The sequence below is a fragment of the Salvelinus alpinus genome, chromosome 27 (genome assembly GCF_045679555.1).
Source record: "Salvelinus alpinus chromosome 27, SLU_Salpinus.1, whole genome shotgun sequence".
In the NCBI taxonomy this organism is placed as follows: Eukaryota; Metazoa; Chordata; class Actinopteri; order Salmoniformes; family Salmonidae; genus Salvelinus; species Salvelinus alpinus.
Genome location: NC_092112.1, coordinates 36,763,394 through 36,781,034, shown reverse-complemented (window position 1 = coordinate 36,781,034; position 17,641 = coordinate 36,763,394). Strand labels below are relative to the sequence as shown.

General features: G+C 43.0%; 2 protein-coding genes across 5 annotated transcripts in view; one reads left to right on the top strand and one right to left on the bottom strand.

The window, feature by feature from the left end:
• The first annotated feature begins 682 nt into the window (after nt 1–682).
• Nucleotides 683–11,508, top strand: LOC139556489 (transcription initiation factor IIA subunit 1-like). Of its 4 annotated transcripts, none has more exons than XM_071370506.1 (12): nt 683–979; nt 2,719–2,820; nt 3,095–3,254; nt 3,818–3,856; nt 4,062–4,126; nt 4,793–4,868; nt 5,061–5,099; nt 5,342–5,475; nt 6,246–6,347; nt 6,617–6,871; nt 8,643–8,732; nt 8,968–11,508. In XM_071370506.1, the coding sequence occupies exons 1-12, from the start codon at nt 950–952 to the stop codon at nt 9,073–9,075; spliced, it is 1,200 nt and encodes a 399-aa protein (XP_071226607.1). In that variant the 5' UTR covers nt 683–949; the 3' UTR covers nt 9,076–11,508. The 4 variants fall into 4 exon arrangements, with proteins under 4 accessions (XP_071226607.1, XP_071226606.1, XP_071226609.1 ...); XM_071370505.1 differs by having other exon boundaries at nt 5,342–5,493; XM_071370508.1 differs by lacking the exon at nt 5,061–5,099.
• A 2,735-nt stretch (nt 11,509–14,243) lies between these two features.
• Nucleotides 14,244–17,641, bottom strand: part of tshr (thyroid stimulating hormone receptor) — a 31,777-nt gene continuing 28,379 nt past the window's right edge. The window contains exons 10-12 of the mRNA XM_071370504.1: nt 16,822–17,164; nt 16,119–16,700; nt 14,244–15,929 (exon numbers count right to left, since the gene is read on the bottom strand). Coding sequence (XP_071226605.1) covers nt 15,300–15,929; nt 16,119–16,700; nt 16,822–17,164 — 1,555 coding nt within the window. The 3' untranslated portion in view covers nt 14,244–15,299. The remainder of the gene's footprint in view (nt 15,930–16,118; nt 16,701–16,821; nt 17,165–17,641) is intronic.

Sequence of the window (17,641 nt, the reverse complement as noted above, 5' to 3'; positions counted from 1 at the left end):
TTAAGCAAAATATGCAGTCTCTCGAGACAACTCCGATATAAAGTATTTTTTTCTCAAAGTTGCCGGGATGCCACATATCCTACTTTTATCAGTACACTCGTAACAACTTTATAAGCATTACGAAACTTCTATTCGATCAAATAAACATCACGTAGCAAATAATCCATTCATTTTTTGTTGACCAAATTTGACACTCTCATTGCCCTACATACAAACACTCAAAACTTGCTTGTTGGGCGAAACAACGAAACATATTTAGAAAAAGGAAGATTATCCAATCTATAAACATGTTAGTTTCCACTGGCGGCAACATCCAACCTGCATTACAGACTACTGGTTCACTCTATGAGGAAACACTTATTTTCGCATAGCTCATAAATTCCTGTGCCTGCCTGGGAAATATTACATTAGACAGTTTACCTTGTTTTGCAACGTCTGGTAAAAAAAAAATAATAACAGATTGCATGAATGCATTGTGATGTTTATATACCAAACAAAACGTAGTAATACCAAAAACAAAAAAAACAGTAGTCAGCATCAAAGCTAATCAGAAATGATATAAGCAAAGCTATTTGTTTTTGTAAATAATTTCATTCATTCAATTCCCAATACACTATGTAAAAAATACATTTCGCAGTACTGTCAAAACTGAATATGTTTTTCTTCTGTACGATATTCTCGCGTACTCTCGCGGTAATGACCGGGTTGACCTGCCTTATGTCTCGCGCACTCGCAGCTCCAGCTCAGTATATAAAGGAGGACAACGGCGGGCGAAGAACGGCTGGGAAGGCACAGACCGGATTTGTAAATAAGACCGTTCAAATCTGTGTTTTATTTACAAAAGTTATGCCGGCTAATTTTAAGTATCGTACCCAGTTGTTTTAGAACGTTTTTTCTTTTTTTGCTCTCATTCCTCGCTTCATTTTCGTGTGGTTTTACACTACGCGTAATGGCGAGCTCGGCTAACTCGAATCCAGTGGTAAGGATCATTCTCAGAGGGTAGTTAGTGAGACAGAACTAGTTATGATGGCAAACTAACTGCCAAAAAATATAATTGAGTGCAAAAACATTAAAATAAGTTACCTAGGGAGTATTGTTGGGAAACAATTTAGATTTTCTCATGAATAAAAATGATAGCCATAAGTACAACAGCCATTTTAACCTCTCGAAACCATAGCTAAATCATTTTCAGAATGCAGCTGGGGAATTACGTTTTTAACTTATCTTGGGCAAATGTTCTCAGATGCAGTTTTAACCTTTAGCCAAGTCTTTTAGTTTAAGCTAGATAATTAAATATCAAGTTAGAAATGTGATTTGAGCCTTGTTTATTGGCTTGTAGGCTAATTTGCAAGCTATGCTGCGCCTAACTACAGTAACGTTAGCTAGTCAACATGCATCAACTACATTGGTGCATTTTCAATGTGGACTGGAAAGCTAGCTAAAAATATATATATAACGTAGTTAACTAGCAATAACGTTTGGTCTCGTACTAACTAGTAACTATCTACAGTAGCTTGGAGTTTAGGAATTGTTCCTGGAGCCTAATGAAAACTAGCAGTTTGCCTTGATGTACAGTTGGAAGCACCTTCTCATCCAATGCATTTGTTTAATTCCTATTGTCGGAATTAAAACTGATTCAGGTGTTATTTATTGCTTGATAATTTCAAACAAGGTCGTACAGTGCCTCTGTCCACCATTACACGAACAAGGCTGCTCGCTAGCCGCCCCAAAACACGTAGTCCTCTATTCTCCACTATTTATTTGTCCGTCTCTAAAATCACATTTTAACCAGCTAAAGTCACACTATCTTCTAGCTATATTCCCATTTACATCCAACATTCGAATATTAGTGACTGCGAGCGTGAGGCAATGTGTGCCTGACCCCGGCTCCGTAAAATGGCTTCCATGTCTCCTCTCTTGACGGTTGTGACCCTCCTCCTTTCCGCAGCTCGGTTTTATACAGCCATATTGGCTCTCTAATATAGACTGCCCGGGATGGGAAGGCGCTACTCAACCCTACGTCACCGTCTCTACATATAAACACCAGACTGAGCTTTAAATAGTGAGCAGACAGGCGGGGAGGGCGATGGTGACACCGGGGAAAGTGACCTCTGTCGGTGTTCATGCGACCATTTTAGTTTGACGGTGTATGATTGAACGTTAAGCTATATTGTGCATGGCCTATTGAGTTTAGTTCTCGCCAGCTGATCGATTTATTTCGGTTGTTTACAGTTTGAGAAAATCCTAAAGGCCGATTGATTGAGAAACGATTGCTGCGTTAAACTTGTTAACGGTTTAAAAGCTCCCATATGCACTGCACATTTGTGGTCTAGTCCAGGGTTTCCAAACTATGTTCAATCATATATTAATATGACTTGATAACTTGATGATGAATTGTCCCAACTTGTCCAAGAATTTGTAACATTTTGGGAAATGCAAGGAAAGTCTGCTTGCTTTTACTTTACAAATCATAATTTGGAACTGATTTTAACGTCTGGTAAAATCATTAACCTGATTTTACATAGTAAGAATGGCACTTTTTTGTTGAAATTTTGTGGTTTCTAAATTCTGTTAATTTTAAGATTATTATGGTATGCAGTTTATGAATGCCTGGCACTGATGTTCAAAGGCAGTCATACCCCAAAATGACATTCACTATGTGGAATAACTATACTATATATTAGAGCACTTCTAACAGTGCTCTGTATGTTCTGTCAGCCTAAACTGTACAGGTCTGTGATTGAAGATGTTATCAACGAAGTCCGGGAGCTCTTCCTGGATGAGGGGGTGGACGAGCAGGTTCTCATGGAGCTCAAAACGGTACGGAACTCATCACTTCCTTTTTAGGCGCATTCCATTCTAGAATATTCTTCCTCTTGCAGATCTATAGTAGATCCTACTATTATGCAATATGAGATCTCTAAGCCTCAATCCCAAATGAATGGACCATCTAATTCCACCTTCCATTTGTGGTCAGAGGACAAGCAAGTCTAAAGATCCCTCTGGAAAACATGAAATTATATTATATTATAAACTGATGGTCAACTTCTTACCCCTCCTTTTTTTTTTTTTGTCTTCCTCTCATCTTCCCTAGCTGTGGGAGAACAAGTTGATGCAGAGTAAGGCAGTGGAGGGCTTCCATACCGAGGAGCAGGCGGCCCTCCAGGCAGCAGCCCATCAGCAGGCCCAACAGGCCCAGCAGGCCACCCAGCAAGCCCAGGCACAGCAGGTCCTCCTGCCCCCGCAGCAGCAAGGTGAGTCCTCGGCCCTGACACGTCACCTCTGCTGTCCTTGGTACGTTATGGGCTGGTTTCCCAGATACAGAATAAGCCTCGTCCTATAGTTAAAAAGCATGTTCAATGGAGATTCTCAATTGATTAGGCTTTTTAGTCCAGGATCAGGTTGAATCTGTGTTCAGGAAATTAACCTAGCCTATAAACCATTGCCCCATTTTTACAGCCATGCCCAGCCTAACACCTCTAATCACCGTCTTTCTCACTTCCTGGTCCACCTCCAGTGTATGAGTATATTTGGGGCATTGAAAAGCGCTATGTAAAACCCATATAGATGGTTCCCTGACACACCCCTTTAAAGCCAACCACCCACCTCAGACCAGCCCTGCCTGCCACCCCTAACCACCATGTTTGGTCTTTTCACACTCAGTGTATGATATAAATTGCTATGAGTCCAGACACAACAGGTCCTTGTCTAAGTTGCCCAATTCAAAGTCCATTTCAAAGAACTACTTGAAATGAGTATCTGCAAAGTATATGAAAACCACAAATGCATTGAAAAGAGAATCCATTCTTATTCACAGTGACGAGCTGGCAATCCACCCGGCCTACTGTCACAAATGGTAATATAATCCCTTGATTATAATACAGTATTTATTGTTTACACACACACACACACACACACACACACACACACACACACACACACACACTGTTTGTTCCAAAGCAGCATTGGCAAGATGTTGTTTCACATTTATTAGAAGTGTAATTACTGAGTGTGTAATCAATACTTTAATGAATACATGCATCTCCCCTGTCTCTCCACAGCACCCCAGCAGCAAGTCATTGTGCAGGATCCTAAAATTCTGCAGCACATGAGTGCAACGGGGATGGTGAGTGGAGTAGGGTGGTTGTCTGTAGATGGACTACACGTTTAGGACCGGTGACATAAGAGCTGGTGCTGAGCGTGACACTGACCAGGCCAGCTGGAGGACAGATGGAACAGAGGGATGAGGGAAGGAGGGGAGGAGAAGCGAGGCCACTCAGGAAATCGTTTAGTGAGAGCTACGGATTTCAGACTGGATTACTGAGCAGATAAACCGAGAAGAGCCTCACACTCGTCTGTTCCCCCCCCCCAGGGTATTTTCTGAGCTGAAGTTAGATCAGTCTTAGACTCTGGGATATTCTAGCTCTGTTTTTCAAAGACTGGATAGAAAGGTGTCTCCCTAGTTTTCTGACCAGTTTCTCTGACGGCCTGTTTTTTTCCTCTCTAACCTTCCCCCATCAACTGGTCTTGTCTTCTGAACTCACATGTGTCTTAGATTTAGACGCTGTAGTCTTTGTGTGATGCACAGATTTCACTGGTCTGCACAGAATATGGGATTATTATAGCAAATTGATAGGTTACATTTTAAATGCTTCTCCGGGCGTTTTGAAGATCTGTTTATCTGTGCAGAGTCTTATCTTGAACAAGCACACACTCTAGCGCACCCTCTCGTTATTTATTTATTGTCCCCTTGCCTGGTTAGTAATGTGCGTTTTCTCTGTTTGTCCTGTAGAGTGCAGCAGCCACCGCAGCAACCCTGGCCTTACCCACAGGTGTCAGTCCCTACCATCAGCTTATCACCAGCCAAGGTAGAACATTTAACATCACTCTAGTATTAATCATGTATTATAACAGTGCATAGTGATTCATTGATTATTTGACAACTAAAAGTATATACCCATCCGTATTGTTGCAGAAAGATTACCTCACCAAATACCAATCTGTTTTTTGTTTTGTTCTGCCCTGGATTTCTTATGTCCTTCCCGGGTGACGCACATCAGGCAATTTGTCCCAGAATTGTTATATTAAGACAGCGGACGGTGTGTACAACCTAGGAATAAGAAGCCTTTCTTTCTGACTTGTTAATATCCTTGTTTCTCAACATTCAAACTGTTCTTGGTGTGGTCATGGTTTCGATAATATGGATCTTTGATTGAGTCTCACGAGGTTGGGTCTGGGTCTCGAGGGCTTCGGCCTTCATCGCTCGTTCCTCTCCTCTGTTCTCCAGTCAGATCCTGAACATACTCTTCATAGGTCTAATATCCTCCTCCTCTGACCCCAGGTCAGATCCTACAGTTTGTGCGTGCAGCCAACGGTGCTCAGTACATCATCCAGCCCCAGCAGCAGATGGTGCTACAACAGCAGGTCCTTCCTCAGATGCAGCCGGGTGGCGTGCAGGCTCCCGTAATACAGCAGGTACGCCCCATTACACAGGTAGGTCTGCTCGCCGTCCTCCAACATATACATTACATGGCCAAAAGTATGTGGACACCTGCTTGTTGAACACCTAATTCCAAAATCATGGGCATTAATATGGAGTTGGTCCCCACTTTGCTGCTGTATCAGCCTCCACTCTTCTGGGAAGGCTTTCCACTAGATGTTGGAACATTTCTGCGGGGACTTGTTTCCATTCAGCCACAAGCATTCGTGAGGTCGGCCACTGATGTTGGACGATTAGGCCTGGCTCACAGTCAGCGTTTCAATTCATCCCAAAGGTGTTCGATGGGTTTGAGGTCATGGCTCTGTGCAGGCCAGTCAAGTTCTTCCGCATCGATCTCAAACCATTTCTGTATGGACCTCACTTTGTGCACTGGCCAGGGCAGCTCTAGCAGGGCGGACATTTGACGAACTGACTTGTTAGAAAGGTGGCATCCTATGACGGTTTCACGTTTGAAAGTCACTGAGCTCTTCAGTATGGGCCATTCTACTGCCAATGCCTGTCTATGGAGATTGCATGGCTGTGTGCTCGGTCTTATACGCCTGTCAGCGACCGGCGTGGCTGAAATAGACAAATGGAGGTGGTACCTCTGGTGGAGGTGATCCTCCTCGTGCAGATTGTCCTCAGATTTACAGAAGTGGCTCAAGTTGGCTATGTTGTGCAAGCTGAGTGGTTTTGGAAGGTGAAGTGTACGTTACTAGTTCCTGGTGGTTCAGTGGGGTGTAATGTCATGTTGCTGCCCTCCCAGGTGCTAGCTCCTCTCCAGGGAGGCCACCCGCAGCAGACTGGAGTCATCATCCAGCCTCAACAGATCGTCCTCACTGGGAACAAGGTCCAGCAAAACGCACAGGTCTGATATCAAACACTCACTAGTCATTACTGGCGCTCTATAGAAACAAAAAAGGATGGTACACGTATTCCCCTGAAATGTTTTGATAAAATATGCATTAGTATACCTACATTCAATGTATTTTTACACTCCGCTTTTGAGAATCTATAGATATGCAAGAGGGAATTATTTATTGTATTATACAAATGGTGATTCCTCTGCTGAACACCCCATGCCACATTCAACCAGCTCTCACCACCCAATCCTTCTCAACCCATCTCTCTCTTCAGGTAATGCAGATGCCAGGCCAGCCCGGCCAGGTGCAGCAGATCCAGCAGCAGGTCCAACAAGTACAACAGGCCCAGGGTGGCGCTGCGCCAGGGCCACCACAGCAGCAAGCCAAGCAGCAGCCTCCTATGATGCTGCAGGTTGACGGAGCGGGGGACACGTCCTCAGAGGATGAGGACGAGGAGGAGGAGGAGTATGATGAGGATGAGGATGAAGACAAGGATAAAGATGGAGGGGAGGAAGGCCAGGTGGAGGAGGTGGGTAGTACTCTCAATGAGACCGAGAGAGACACAATGGTTCTAAACTTTTGTTTGTATGACCTACTGACTAGGTGAGCAAAACTGTCTCTAACCAGTTCCAGCGCACTTTACCAGCACACTGTTGTACTCTCTAGATTTGGCTGTAGAGACAATCTAGAATTGACTGTAGAGATTGAGTGATAGGATGGAAATACAGTGCCTTTGGAAAGTGTTCAGACCCCTTGACTTTTTTCACATTTTGTTACAGCTTTATTTTAAAATTGGAGAGAAACAAAATTCCTTCTTCTACACACAATATCCCATAATGACAAAGCAAAAACAGGTTTTTAGAAATGTTTGCTAACAAAAAAAATATAAACACATTTACATAAGTATTCAGACCCTTTACTTTGTTGAAGCACCTCTGGCAGCTATTACCGCTTTGCCTTCTTGGGTATGACGCTACAAGCTTGGTATACCTGTATTTGGGGATTTCTCCCATTCTTCTCTGCAGATCCTCAGGTTGGATGGGGAGCGTTGCTGCACAGCTAGTTTCAGGTCTCCCCAGAGATGTTCGATCTGGTTCAAGTCCGGGCTCTGGCTGGGCCACTAAAGGACATTCAGGGACTTGTCCCGAAGGCACTCCTGCATTATCTTGGCTGTGTGCTTAGGGTCGTTGTACTCTTGGAAGGTGAACCTTCACCCCAGACTGAGGTCCTGAGCGCTCTGGAGCAGATTTTCATCAAGAATCTCTCTGTACTTTGCTCCATTAATCTTTTCCTCGATCCTGACTAGTCTCCCAGTCCCTGCCGCTGAAAATATCCCCACAGCATGATGCTGTGACACCACCATGACTCACCGTAGGATGCTGCCAGGTTTCCTCCAGACGTGATGTTTGGCATTCAGGCCAAAGTGTTAAATCTTGGTTTCATCAGACCAGAAAATCTTGTAATGGTCTGTGAGGCCTTTAGGTGCCTTTTGGCAAACTCCAAGTGGGCCGTCATGTGCCTTTTTACTGAGGAGTGGCTTCCGTCTGGCCACCATAAAGGCCTGATTTGGTGGAGTGCTGCAGAGATGGTTGTCCTTCTGGAAGGTTCTCCCATTGCCACAGGAACTCTGGAGCTCTGTCAGAGTGACCATCAGGTTCTTGGTCACCTCCCTGACCAAAGCCCTTCTCCCCCAATTGCTCAGTTTGGCTGAGTGGCCAGCTCTAGGAAGATTCTTTGTGGTTCCAATCTTCCATTTTTACGAATGATTGAGACCACTCTGTTCTTGGGGACCTTCAATGCTGAAGAAATTGTTTGGTATCTTTCCCCACATTTGTGCCTCGACACAAACCTGTCTTGGAGCTCTACGGACAATTCCTTCGACCTCATGACTTGGTTTTTGCTCTGTAATGCACTGTCAACTGTGGGACCTTATATAGACAGGTGTGTGCCTTTCCAAATCATGTCCAATCAATTGAATTTACCACAGATGGACTCCAATCAAATTGTAGAAACATCTGAAGGATGACCAATGAAATCAGGATGTACCTGAGCTCAATTTAGAGTCTCATAGCAAACTGTCTGAATACTTATTTAAATAAGGTATTTCTGTTTTTTTAATTTGCAAACATTTCTAAACCTGTTTTCACTTTGTCATTATGGGGGATTGTGTGGAGATTTATTCTTGTTTAATCCATTTTATAAAAAGGCTGTAACGTAACAAAATGTGGGAAAAGTCAAGGGGTCTGAATACTTTCTGAATGCACTGTATGTAGGTTATTAACCCCCCCCCCCCCTTTCAGGAGCCTCTGAACAGTGAAGATGACGTGAGTGATGAGGAGGACCAAGAACTGTTTGACACAGAGAACGTGGTGGTGTGCCAGTACGACAAGGTAAGTCATCCCCAGATGACTACAATACGATGTATCCTGTATATGAGAATCCACAGTGAGGAAACCAGTGAGACTTCCTGTGTATGTGTCTGGTATCCCCGTCTGCTCCTGTCCTAACACCATCACTGACACTGTCCATTTGGTTTCCCTCTTCTCCTCCGATACACACGGTATTGTGCGAAAGAGCGAGGCATCCCAGTCTGTTGCTACCTAACTCACTCTTTTCTCTCCTCAGATTCACAGAAGTAAGAACAAATGGAAGTTCCACCTGAAGGATGGGATCATGAACCTGAATGGCCGAGACTACGTCTTCTCCAAAGCCATCGGGGACGCTGAGTGGTAAAACGCACCACAAAAAGGGTACATCCAAAATGGCACCCTATAACCGATTTTTATAGTGCACTACTTTTGACCAGGGCCCATAGTCCTCTGGTCAAAATGAGTGCACTACATAGGGCAATAGGGTGCTGTTTGGAACGTAGGCAAAGCAACAAAACACCACAAAAGAACTCTGGAACTTTCTGTTCGAGAAAGAGGGAGACCTCAATAACTGAAGACCCAGGGAATCACTGGAGACATTTCAGCCCGAAGACCTGTGGTGGGTTGGTGGGGGAAGGAAAATATATGACACCACCCAAAACTGTGAGATGCACATCTAAATGAATGGTATTTCAGTATCAATACCCAACAAGCCTGAGAAGACTGGCCCTGCATCGTAGAACCCTCAGAGGAGGAGGGATCCTTTGCGCTTCTTTGTTTGAATGAATTCACCTTCAGTTTGAACTGACGGTCTTACACACTTGTAGTGGACCAGATATAACCACCGACTTGACTTGACCCACCCTAAACACTGTATACCTATAGGTTTGAATCGAGGTCAAAGTTCAGTGAAAATGCCCAGCGATTGGACAGGGAAATCTGTCAATTCCAGTTGTGCCCAGTGATTGGCTAGGGAACTTGTCAGTCAATCCTAGTAGGTTTTTTTTTCTTAAAGTGACCCTGCACTACACAGTAAAGTTGACACCAGTGTATTGAGTTAAGATGGCTGTTTGCAAAGGCCAACGTTATTAGCTTCTTGTTGTAAATCTCCATTCCATATCACTGATATGATATTCCTGCCACGTGTTCTCATGGTCCATACTAGAAGTTTCCTTCCGGGTATCCAGTTGTGTTCGGCAGTGTAGCGCTCCCCTCCTGTAATCGTTGTAACTTTGTATATTTTTATTGTTATGATGAAGACCAACCCCACTAAAGGCAAAAGAACGGTAACGACCTAGTGATGTAAATTGAGTGAAGGGAACCCAGGGCACCTCCTATTCCCTATAGAATGCACTTTTGTGAGCCCTGGTCAAAAGTAGTGCTCTACAAAGGGAATAGGATGCCATTGGGGATTTAAATAAAATCCCCGTCTGCTTCTTTTTCAAGCCCTCCTAAATCATTCTATCGTTGACTGACCCCGTGCAAAGACGGTTAATGAATCAACCAATAAATGGATAGATACAATTATTGTACAAATGTCTTCAAACACTTACAGTTTTCCTGTTTTGTGTATCTGGTCTTCTAATTCAGTGGTTAATCAGTGCAGCCAGCTGGAGATTTGCATTGTCAGTGTCGATGTATCGTGAAGTCAGTCAAGTTTGGCCACAGCATGCCCAATATTGTGTGTGTGTGAGGTCTGTCCGAGTTCACTGCTTGTTGAAGATGGATTCATCAGTTAATGTTGTTGGAAGAATGGACACCCCACATCCCCTTTCCGATTTTACAGTACAAATAGATAACATTTTTGTGATTAATTTCTTTTGTGTCGATTTTTGTATTTATTCCTGAAAGCTCAGGCAGTGTTATATATTTCTGGGGGGGTAAAAAGTAATCAAGAAGCCGCACCAATCTGTGCTCTTATGATGATAACGAAGTGTTCCTTTTTTCTTTTAGTTGGTTGGACGAGGCTCCATGTGCTGTGGGCCATGTCTTGGCTGCTGTGTACAGCACTGTCTGTCTTGTGCTTTCATTTTAATCATGATGATTTTAGAAAAGTCCTGTTCAAGCAGGTTTCAACTTCTGGGGGGCAAGGTGTGTGTTCTCTGCAGTTTATTTTAACAGTGCCCCATTGCATCAAAAAAATGTCTCTGAAATAAATAAAGTATGTTTTCAGCTTTTTCATAGTAGCTTTGATTCTGTTTGGGTTTTGTGTGTGTGTATATATGTATGCCTGTGCAGTCATTCTCAGACACAATGGCCCAACTCATGACTAAAGTAGTCATTCTGTTGAGGAATGTATGCTGGAACATTTCAAGGTAGCTTCTAGTTCTGGAACTCTGCGCTTGGACAAGCAGTAGCATATGATATGAGCCACTCTTCTGCTCAAGTGGCCATTTTAATCAAATTATTTTAGCATTGTTCCTAATTCCACATGTTCTAATTCCCTGATGTAATTTCGTATGTGCCTTTTGGATTTTAGTTTGGCATTTAGGTATTCACATATGATGATAATAATCATTTGGAGAGGATTTCTCTAGATAATGTACTTTGACTTATTTTATTCTTCATGTACCATGCTTTTCAACTCCTGTTGGGGAAAAAACGGTTGGTTTGAGATGTATCGTTTGTATTATCATTCATATAACCATTTTTATTTAAAATCAAAGATCTTTGTAAATGACCATAACTTGGAGGATGTGCTTTGAATACAAGTAATTAGAGAAGGTAGTATTTTATTGAGCAGACATGTTGAGTTTTTGCCTTTTCTAAACATTTTATTAAAGTAATATCAAAGCTGGTTTGTGTATGGCTTTTTTAATGTTTTTACTGGAATAGTATAATCGTTCATTGACAGATGAGCGGCAGAATTTAAGAATATCTTACCTCAGAAAAGAAATAATTCGGGTGATTGTAGCTTTGACACAAACTTTATTTTTAATTTTTAACTGAGGATTCAGTCAGCTATAAATCTTACAATCCTTTTCCATGGCGATAAATCTTTAGTTTAATCCCCACTTTCCACATTTGTGCGGGATAATCCAAATACTGTATGGCAGTGGGCCATGTTGTGTGGGTGTTTCTCGTGCCCTAATTCCAGACGAGCTGGTGTATGTTTTCATGTGGGTACTTTTAAGATAAAAGGTATGGTGGAAGTGGGACTAGAGCCCAGTTACTCAGCCTAGTTTAAATGGATTGTGTTGGTTTTACCTACTTTAGTTGAATGCTCTGGATAAGGGTGTGCTAAATTACTCAAATGTGATGTTGATTCTGCCTCTGATTGTAAATGGAGAGATGAGTAGTGGCCCATCCTAAATGCCAGACGGAGTTGAAGTTAAAAACTCAGATGGAGTGGATGAGGGATAGTGGACCCTACATACTCAGGAGTATAGCCTACTGAGTGAGCACTGAAGTAGAGAGCTGCTAGTTATACTGCCTGGTTTTTATGGATCCAGGTACGTCCGATGTATCCTCTTGATTCCAAAATCCCAAGTCCGACGGGGAGGATATCCTGGGAGTAAGTTCGCTAGAGAGTATGATATTTGACCCAGGGTCTACAGGCTCGATGGTGGACATCTGCAGTCCATCCAATTATAGTGATGGACTCTGGCTGTTATTAAAAGTGTTGGAACGTGTGATGTGGGGCCTTGTGACATGTCTCTTGTCGGCTGTGGGGTTCACTAGCATGAAATAATGGCAGGCAAGGCGGTCTGGAGACACTTGACAAATCTGAAAGGGAGGAAGGAGTGTTTTCTTTCCCCTCCACTTCATCATTCTCTCATTTTCTCTCTGCGTAAGAGAGCAGAGCGTGGTGGAACGCTCTAGTAGTTCTGAGAGGGTGAACCTTGACCTTTCAAGAGCAGCACACTGACTACACCTACTGACCTGCGGAGACGTGAGGGACAAGTCAACAAGCTGAGTCACAGCATTAATATAAAAACAGCACGATCTCACAGACACAGACCAGTCCTAATATTTTTTCGATATTAGAATCTGTGCCTTCTCTCTCTCTTCTTCCCATCTCTCTCGCTCTTCCCATCTCTCGTTCTCTCTCGCTTTTGATAAGTTCAGTTTCTTCCCACTATTTGTGTTGAGAAACTCAATATGGCAGCGTGGTTGCATGTCGTTCATCCAAAGCGCCCTGCCCTCCTGGTTATTTGGGGAGCGGCTGGGAGATGAGAGGTTTATTTGAAATACCAGGAGAGGAATGGGCCAGGCCATGATAGGAACCAGGGCTAGAGAGAGAATGGAATGAAATTGGTTCAATTTAACACAAGTCCGTTTGTTTGACCCTGTCTGTAGACCATGACTGTCTTTTTTTTCTCTGTTTGATTAATATTTTATTCTAGTTTGTGCCATGGGAGAACATAGTATAATATTGTTATGTACTCTGGTGAACTCAATGAGATCTGTCTCACCCCTCAATCGATTTGTTTCACGTTTTAATGTCATGCACAAGTACAGTGAATTGCCTTTCAACCTCTAAACTCAATGCTGTAATCAATAACAATGTAATACTACAAATAAATGTGATGACTGTTTTCAAGTATTTTATTGAGTTTTTACTACTTCAATATAACAGAGCCTGTTACATGCTCCTCGGTTGGTTTTATAATTCCCGTTTTCCTTGTATTTAATCCTTTTGATATTGAAGACTCGACTAAGACAACTTGTGTCAACCAGTAAAAAAATGTTTTTATATGAATTAGAAAAACAGAATATTTTTAATCTGTTGGATATCTGACAAAATCTAACAAAAGGCCAAGAACCTTTATTTAGCTGAACGGAAGAGTTGCATATCACTTTGGCCTGATGCAAGAGAGAAAATAAAAACATAATAGGAAATGATCCCTTTTTCCAGGAAAGTTAATTCCCTAGCTGTCTGCATTTCTCTGAAAGTGTCACAGTGCAGTTCAAATGCTATCCAGATGTCAAGCAAGCGGTCATTGGCAGGAAGCTCCAATATCTCACTATAGCAACAGCTATCTTGCTTTTTTTTTGTATGTTTGTGTTTTTCCTATGTTTTTCTAGCAAGGCACGGTTTTATCCAGACCTGGGTTCAAATACATGTGTATTTGAGTATCTGGTATTGAAAATATTTTTTGCTGTGTATTGGAGTATTTTCAAATACACAGCCCAAAACAAGTACTTTTATTAGAGTATTTGAATGGTTATGTATAAAAACCAAGTAGTCTACCAATTGTATTTGAGACTATTTTAAAATACCTGGGTTAAGTGCAAGGAATGTGTATGAGTAAGTGTATTTCCAAATATATTAAAATTTTTAACAACTTGTCTTTTCAAATAAAATATATCTGAATACATACATCGGAATGTATGTGAAAGTAATTGAAATAATATTTGAACCCAGGTCTGGTTGCATCTTCTCTGATTGTCTGAAAAGTCACTTATATCCTCTTAAGAATGGAAATATATATTGGTTTTGGGGTTGGGATGTATTTCTGGAAATTCTTGACATGTTTATTTGGATCAGTTCAGTAGCAACATTAAATAGGACCACGAGAAGAAGAAAAATAAGTAGACAAATGTTTAATGTATCTCTGGAATGTAATATACATTTGGGGCAAAACCAAATCACTTACGCTGTAGATACTTTTCAAAGAGAACGGTTCGGTAAAAACACTCATGTCTGGTTTTCACATTATGGCTCCTTCTATAGATTGATGCCATGTGACGATTAACACATTTTCTCACTTCCTTTATGTAGCTGGTTTGTTAATTAAAATTTTTAAAGGCACACTAAAAAGATGCAGTATCACAACAAAGTTTGCATTTTATGTCTTTGTACGTGGATTACTCTTCTCATTTCTATACAGTATACACATTGCGCAACATTAAGGGATGCAGTATTTCCCTGTCTGAAGTTAGGTCTAGTTTCTAATCACCCTGGACCTGCAGGCTGATCTGTAATACAGTACCAGGACAATATCCAGGAGTCTCTAAGGAATCTCTTCATTTCATAGGTCTGACGTTTGAGAAATCAAATATCATATTGCAGACCTCTCAAAGTTCATAATGTCTTCATTTAGCTCTTAGTGTAAAAAAAACATGTCCCTTTTTTTGTCTGGTATGTATGAATAATCATGGATTTAAAGTTCACAAGAAAACGGGATAGATTTATTTTCTAAATGTGATAAAACATTGATCGAGGAGATATTTTTTTGGGGGACCAGCTTTAGTTCATCTACAATTTAAACAAAGGTGTAAATCAACTTTGTTTTCAGATACAGTACAGCTGACAGTTTCAACACCCAATTAAATCTTTAGAATTAACAACGACCGAAATAGGATCGTTTTGCTGCAATCAACCAGGATCTCATATCTCACTGACACGTAATATTCCTTGACAGTCAGTATATTAATTGCAACAACAACAAAAATCACAGCAGAAATTGTGAAAACAGTCAAACGTGCGAAAAGGTTCCGAAAAAAGACTGGCTTGCTGTAAAATATCTTAACAGTTCAATCCACTTCCAGTTTTGATTTCACTGTGGCTCCTCTCCTCTCTCCAACCAAACCACCACTGGCACCATCACAGTACTCTTTGATCTCCCCAGGCTAGGTTTGAGTTCATGTGTACAGGCTACAGTTCTCCTCCGGACTGGGTTGCTGGGAGGTGGGTTGGAGGTAGGTTTGACCAGACCCAGAACGATCCTGCAGGTGGATGGGTACCTCCTCTGGTCCTCCTGTTCCCTTCTCGTTTTTGTCTCTCTTCTTACCTCTCCGGACCTGGTGACATACCCCACTGCTACCCTTCGAACTGACCGTCTGCCCTCTGAAGAGCTGTGCCCGGCGCTGGCACAACCCCACCTTACTGAGCAGGATAAAGACATCCCCCCTGAAGGCCTTGGTGAAGATGGCGTACAGGAAGGGGTTGGCACAGGAGTTGAGAGGGTAGAAGAGCACCAGCAGGATCTTGGAGTTGGATACAGTGATGAGAGGCCGGTCCAGAACCGCCGACATGGCGTAGAAAGAGATGGGCGCCATACACAGGAAGTCCGTGAAGATAAGGACGGCCATGCGTTTGGCGATGTTGGTGTCTTTGGAGCCGGACCGGTAGTGCGGGTTGTGGACAGTGCAGTAGATCTTGATGTAACAGGCACAGATGACCAGAAATGCCAGGATGTTGAGGATAAGGACTGAGACAATGTACACCTGGGCCACGGTGGACTGCGTGTCCATGGGTAGGCAGATACTGACCTAGTTAAATAAAGATAAAATAAATAATCCATCAATCAATTGTTACAAAACCGATTAGCCAGCCCACTGCTATGGCTACTCTTGCAGGTCTACGGGGTCCTAGGCTTACCGTAGACTGGCTAATTGGTTTTGTAACACAATCAATCACTGAATCAATCAATTAATATTAAGAAATAGATAAATACTGACCTTCTGGTAACTACTAACCCCCACTAGGGGGAGCATCGCTAGGAGGAGGCAGAACAACCATCCAGCCAGCATCACAGCAGCTGCATGGGGCAGACGCAACTTCCTGTCCAGCCTCATGGCGAACGTTATCGCATACCACCTCTCTAGCGTGATCACCGTCAGCGTATACACCGACAGTTCGCTGGCAAACACGGTAAAGAACCCCGCTAACCCGCAGCCCGGCCCTGTCTGCCAGTCGATGGCATGGTTGTAGTACTCTGCCCGGGTGTGAAGATCCACAGAGGCGATGAGGAGGAGATATATCCCCATGCAGAGGTCAGCGAAGGCCAGGTGACACATGAGGAAGCGGGAGACGGAGAGCTTGTAGTGAGAGGTGAGGAGGACTAGAAGTGCCACCATGTTGCCTACAACAGCCAGTAGGGACACGAACCACACAGACACCCGCAGGAAGCTGAAGCCCATGATGTCCTCGCACGGGTTGAATTCGTCCGGCGCAGGGGCGCAGGTCACCTCCTCGCCCTCCTCACAGACCACGTAGTCGTAGCGACTGTCGAAGTCCTGGCTGGTGTCCTCCTGGGGGTTCTGTAAGATAAAATCAGATTATCACAGAGACACAGAAATGTATCCTTTCCTTGATTTGTTATCCCCCCCCATCCCTCGTCAGCACTGGCAACACTCTGGTTGCTGACCAGTCTCTCTTTACCTTCAGTGTCTCCCCGAAGCCCACGTCATCATCCGGCTGGCCCCCGAAGTAAGCGTGGTAGTGGAGGCTGCTTTGGAAGTCTCTCCGGGGATCTCCCTGGGTGTCTCTGAACACCCCATCTCTGAAGCCCACCTCGCTGGGCTGCGGGTCAGCTGCATCCCCAATGGGATCCTCTTGGAGGGATGGGACTGTGAGGGGACCCACGGATCTTTTCTGGTGCCGGTCTGCTGCAGTGTCCGATGCTGGGTCTACTTGAAGAGATGGGACTCTGAGGGGACCTACTGATCTCTTTTGATGCTGGTCGTAGAAAGCTGTCAGGTTGCAGATGATGTACTCAAGGTATCTGCAATGTCAAAAGAGACTCATTGTAGAAAGTGTACTGTAGATCTACGAGTTCTTCTTTGAGTTTCACTTTCTGCTTCCGTTGGTGCTTTGAGAATAATTGAAGGTGAAATAATTAGTTTGAGTCTGTAATGAGCATGGCAAGGTTGATCAAATTAAACTGTGAATGACTGTAAGTTGAAGTTGAGTGCAAACAAATAAATACAAAATCATTCAGCTTGAATCCTTTACTTCAAAATACCTCTTTATACACTCCTGGGTCCAGCTAACATATTATTTACATACCCAGTTAAAGAAGAAAACGGATTAATGTTTTGAGGGGCTCATTAGTCGTGTTTAGACGTTGGTCTTCCTACAATAACAGTGTTGACTGACGGTAATTAAAGCCGCCTAATAAAACGTTATAGGTAAACGCATCAGAGTTGACTTCATCTCAGCCAACATCCACACTGAGGAATTACAGCTGTGCTATTCAACA

Coding starts and splice junctions, on each gene's coding strand:
- LOC139556489 (XM_071370505.1), top strand. CDS start 950: ATGGCGAGCTCGGCTAACTCGAATCCAGTG. Junction 3,255..3,817: donor CCTGCCCCCGCAGCAGCAAG/GTGAGTCCTCGG, acceptor TCTTATTCACAG/TGACGAGCTGGCAATCCACC. Junction 5,494..6,245: donor AGGTACGCCCCATTACACAG/GTAGGTCTGCTC, acceptor CTGCCCTCCCAG/GTGCTAGCTCCTCTCCAGGG.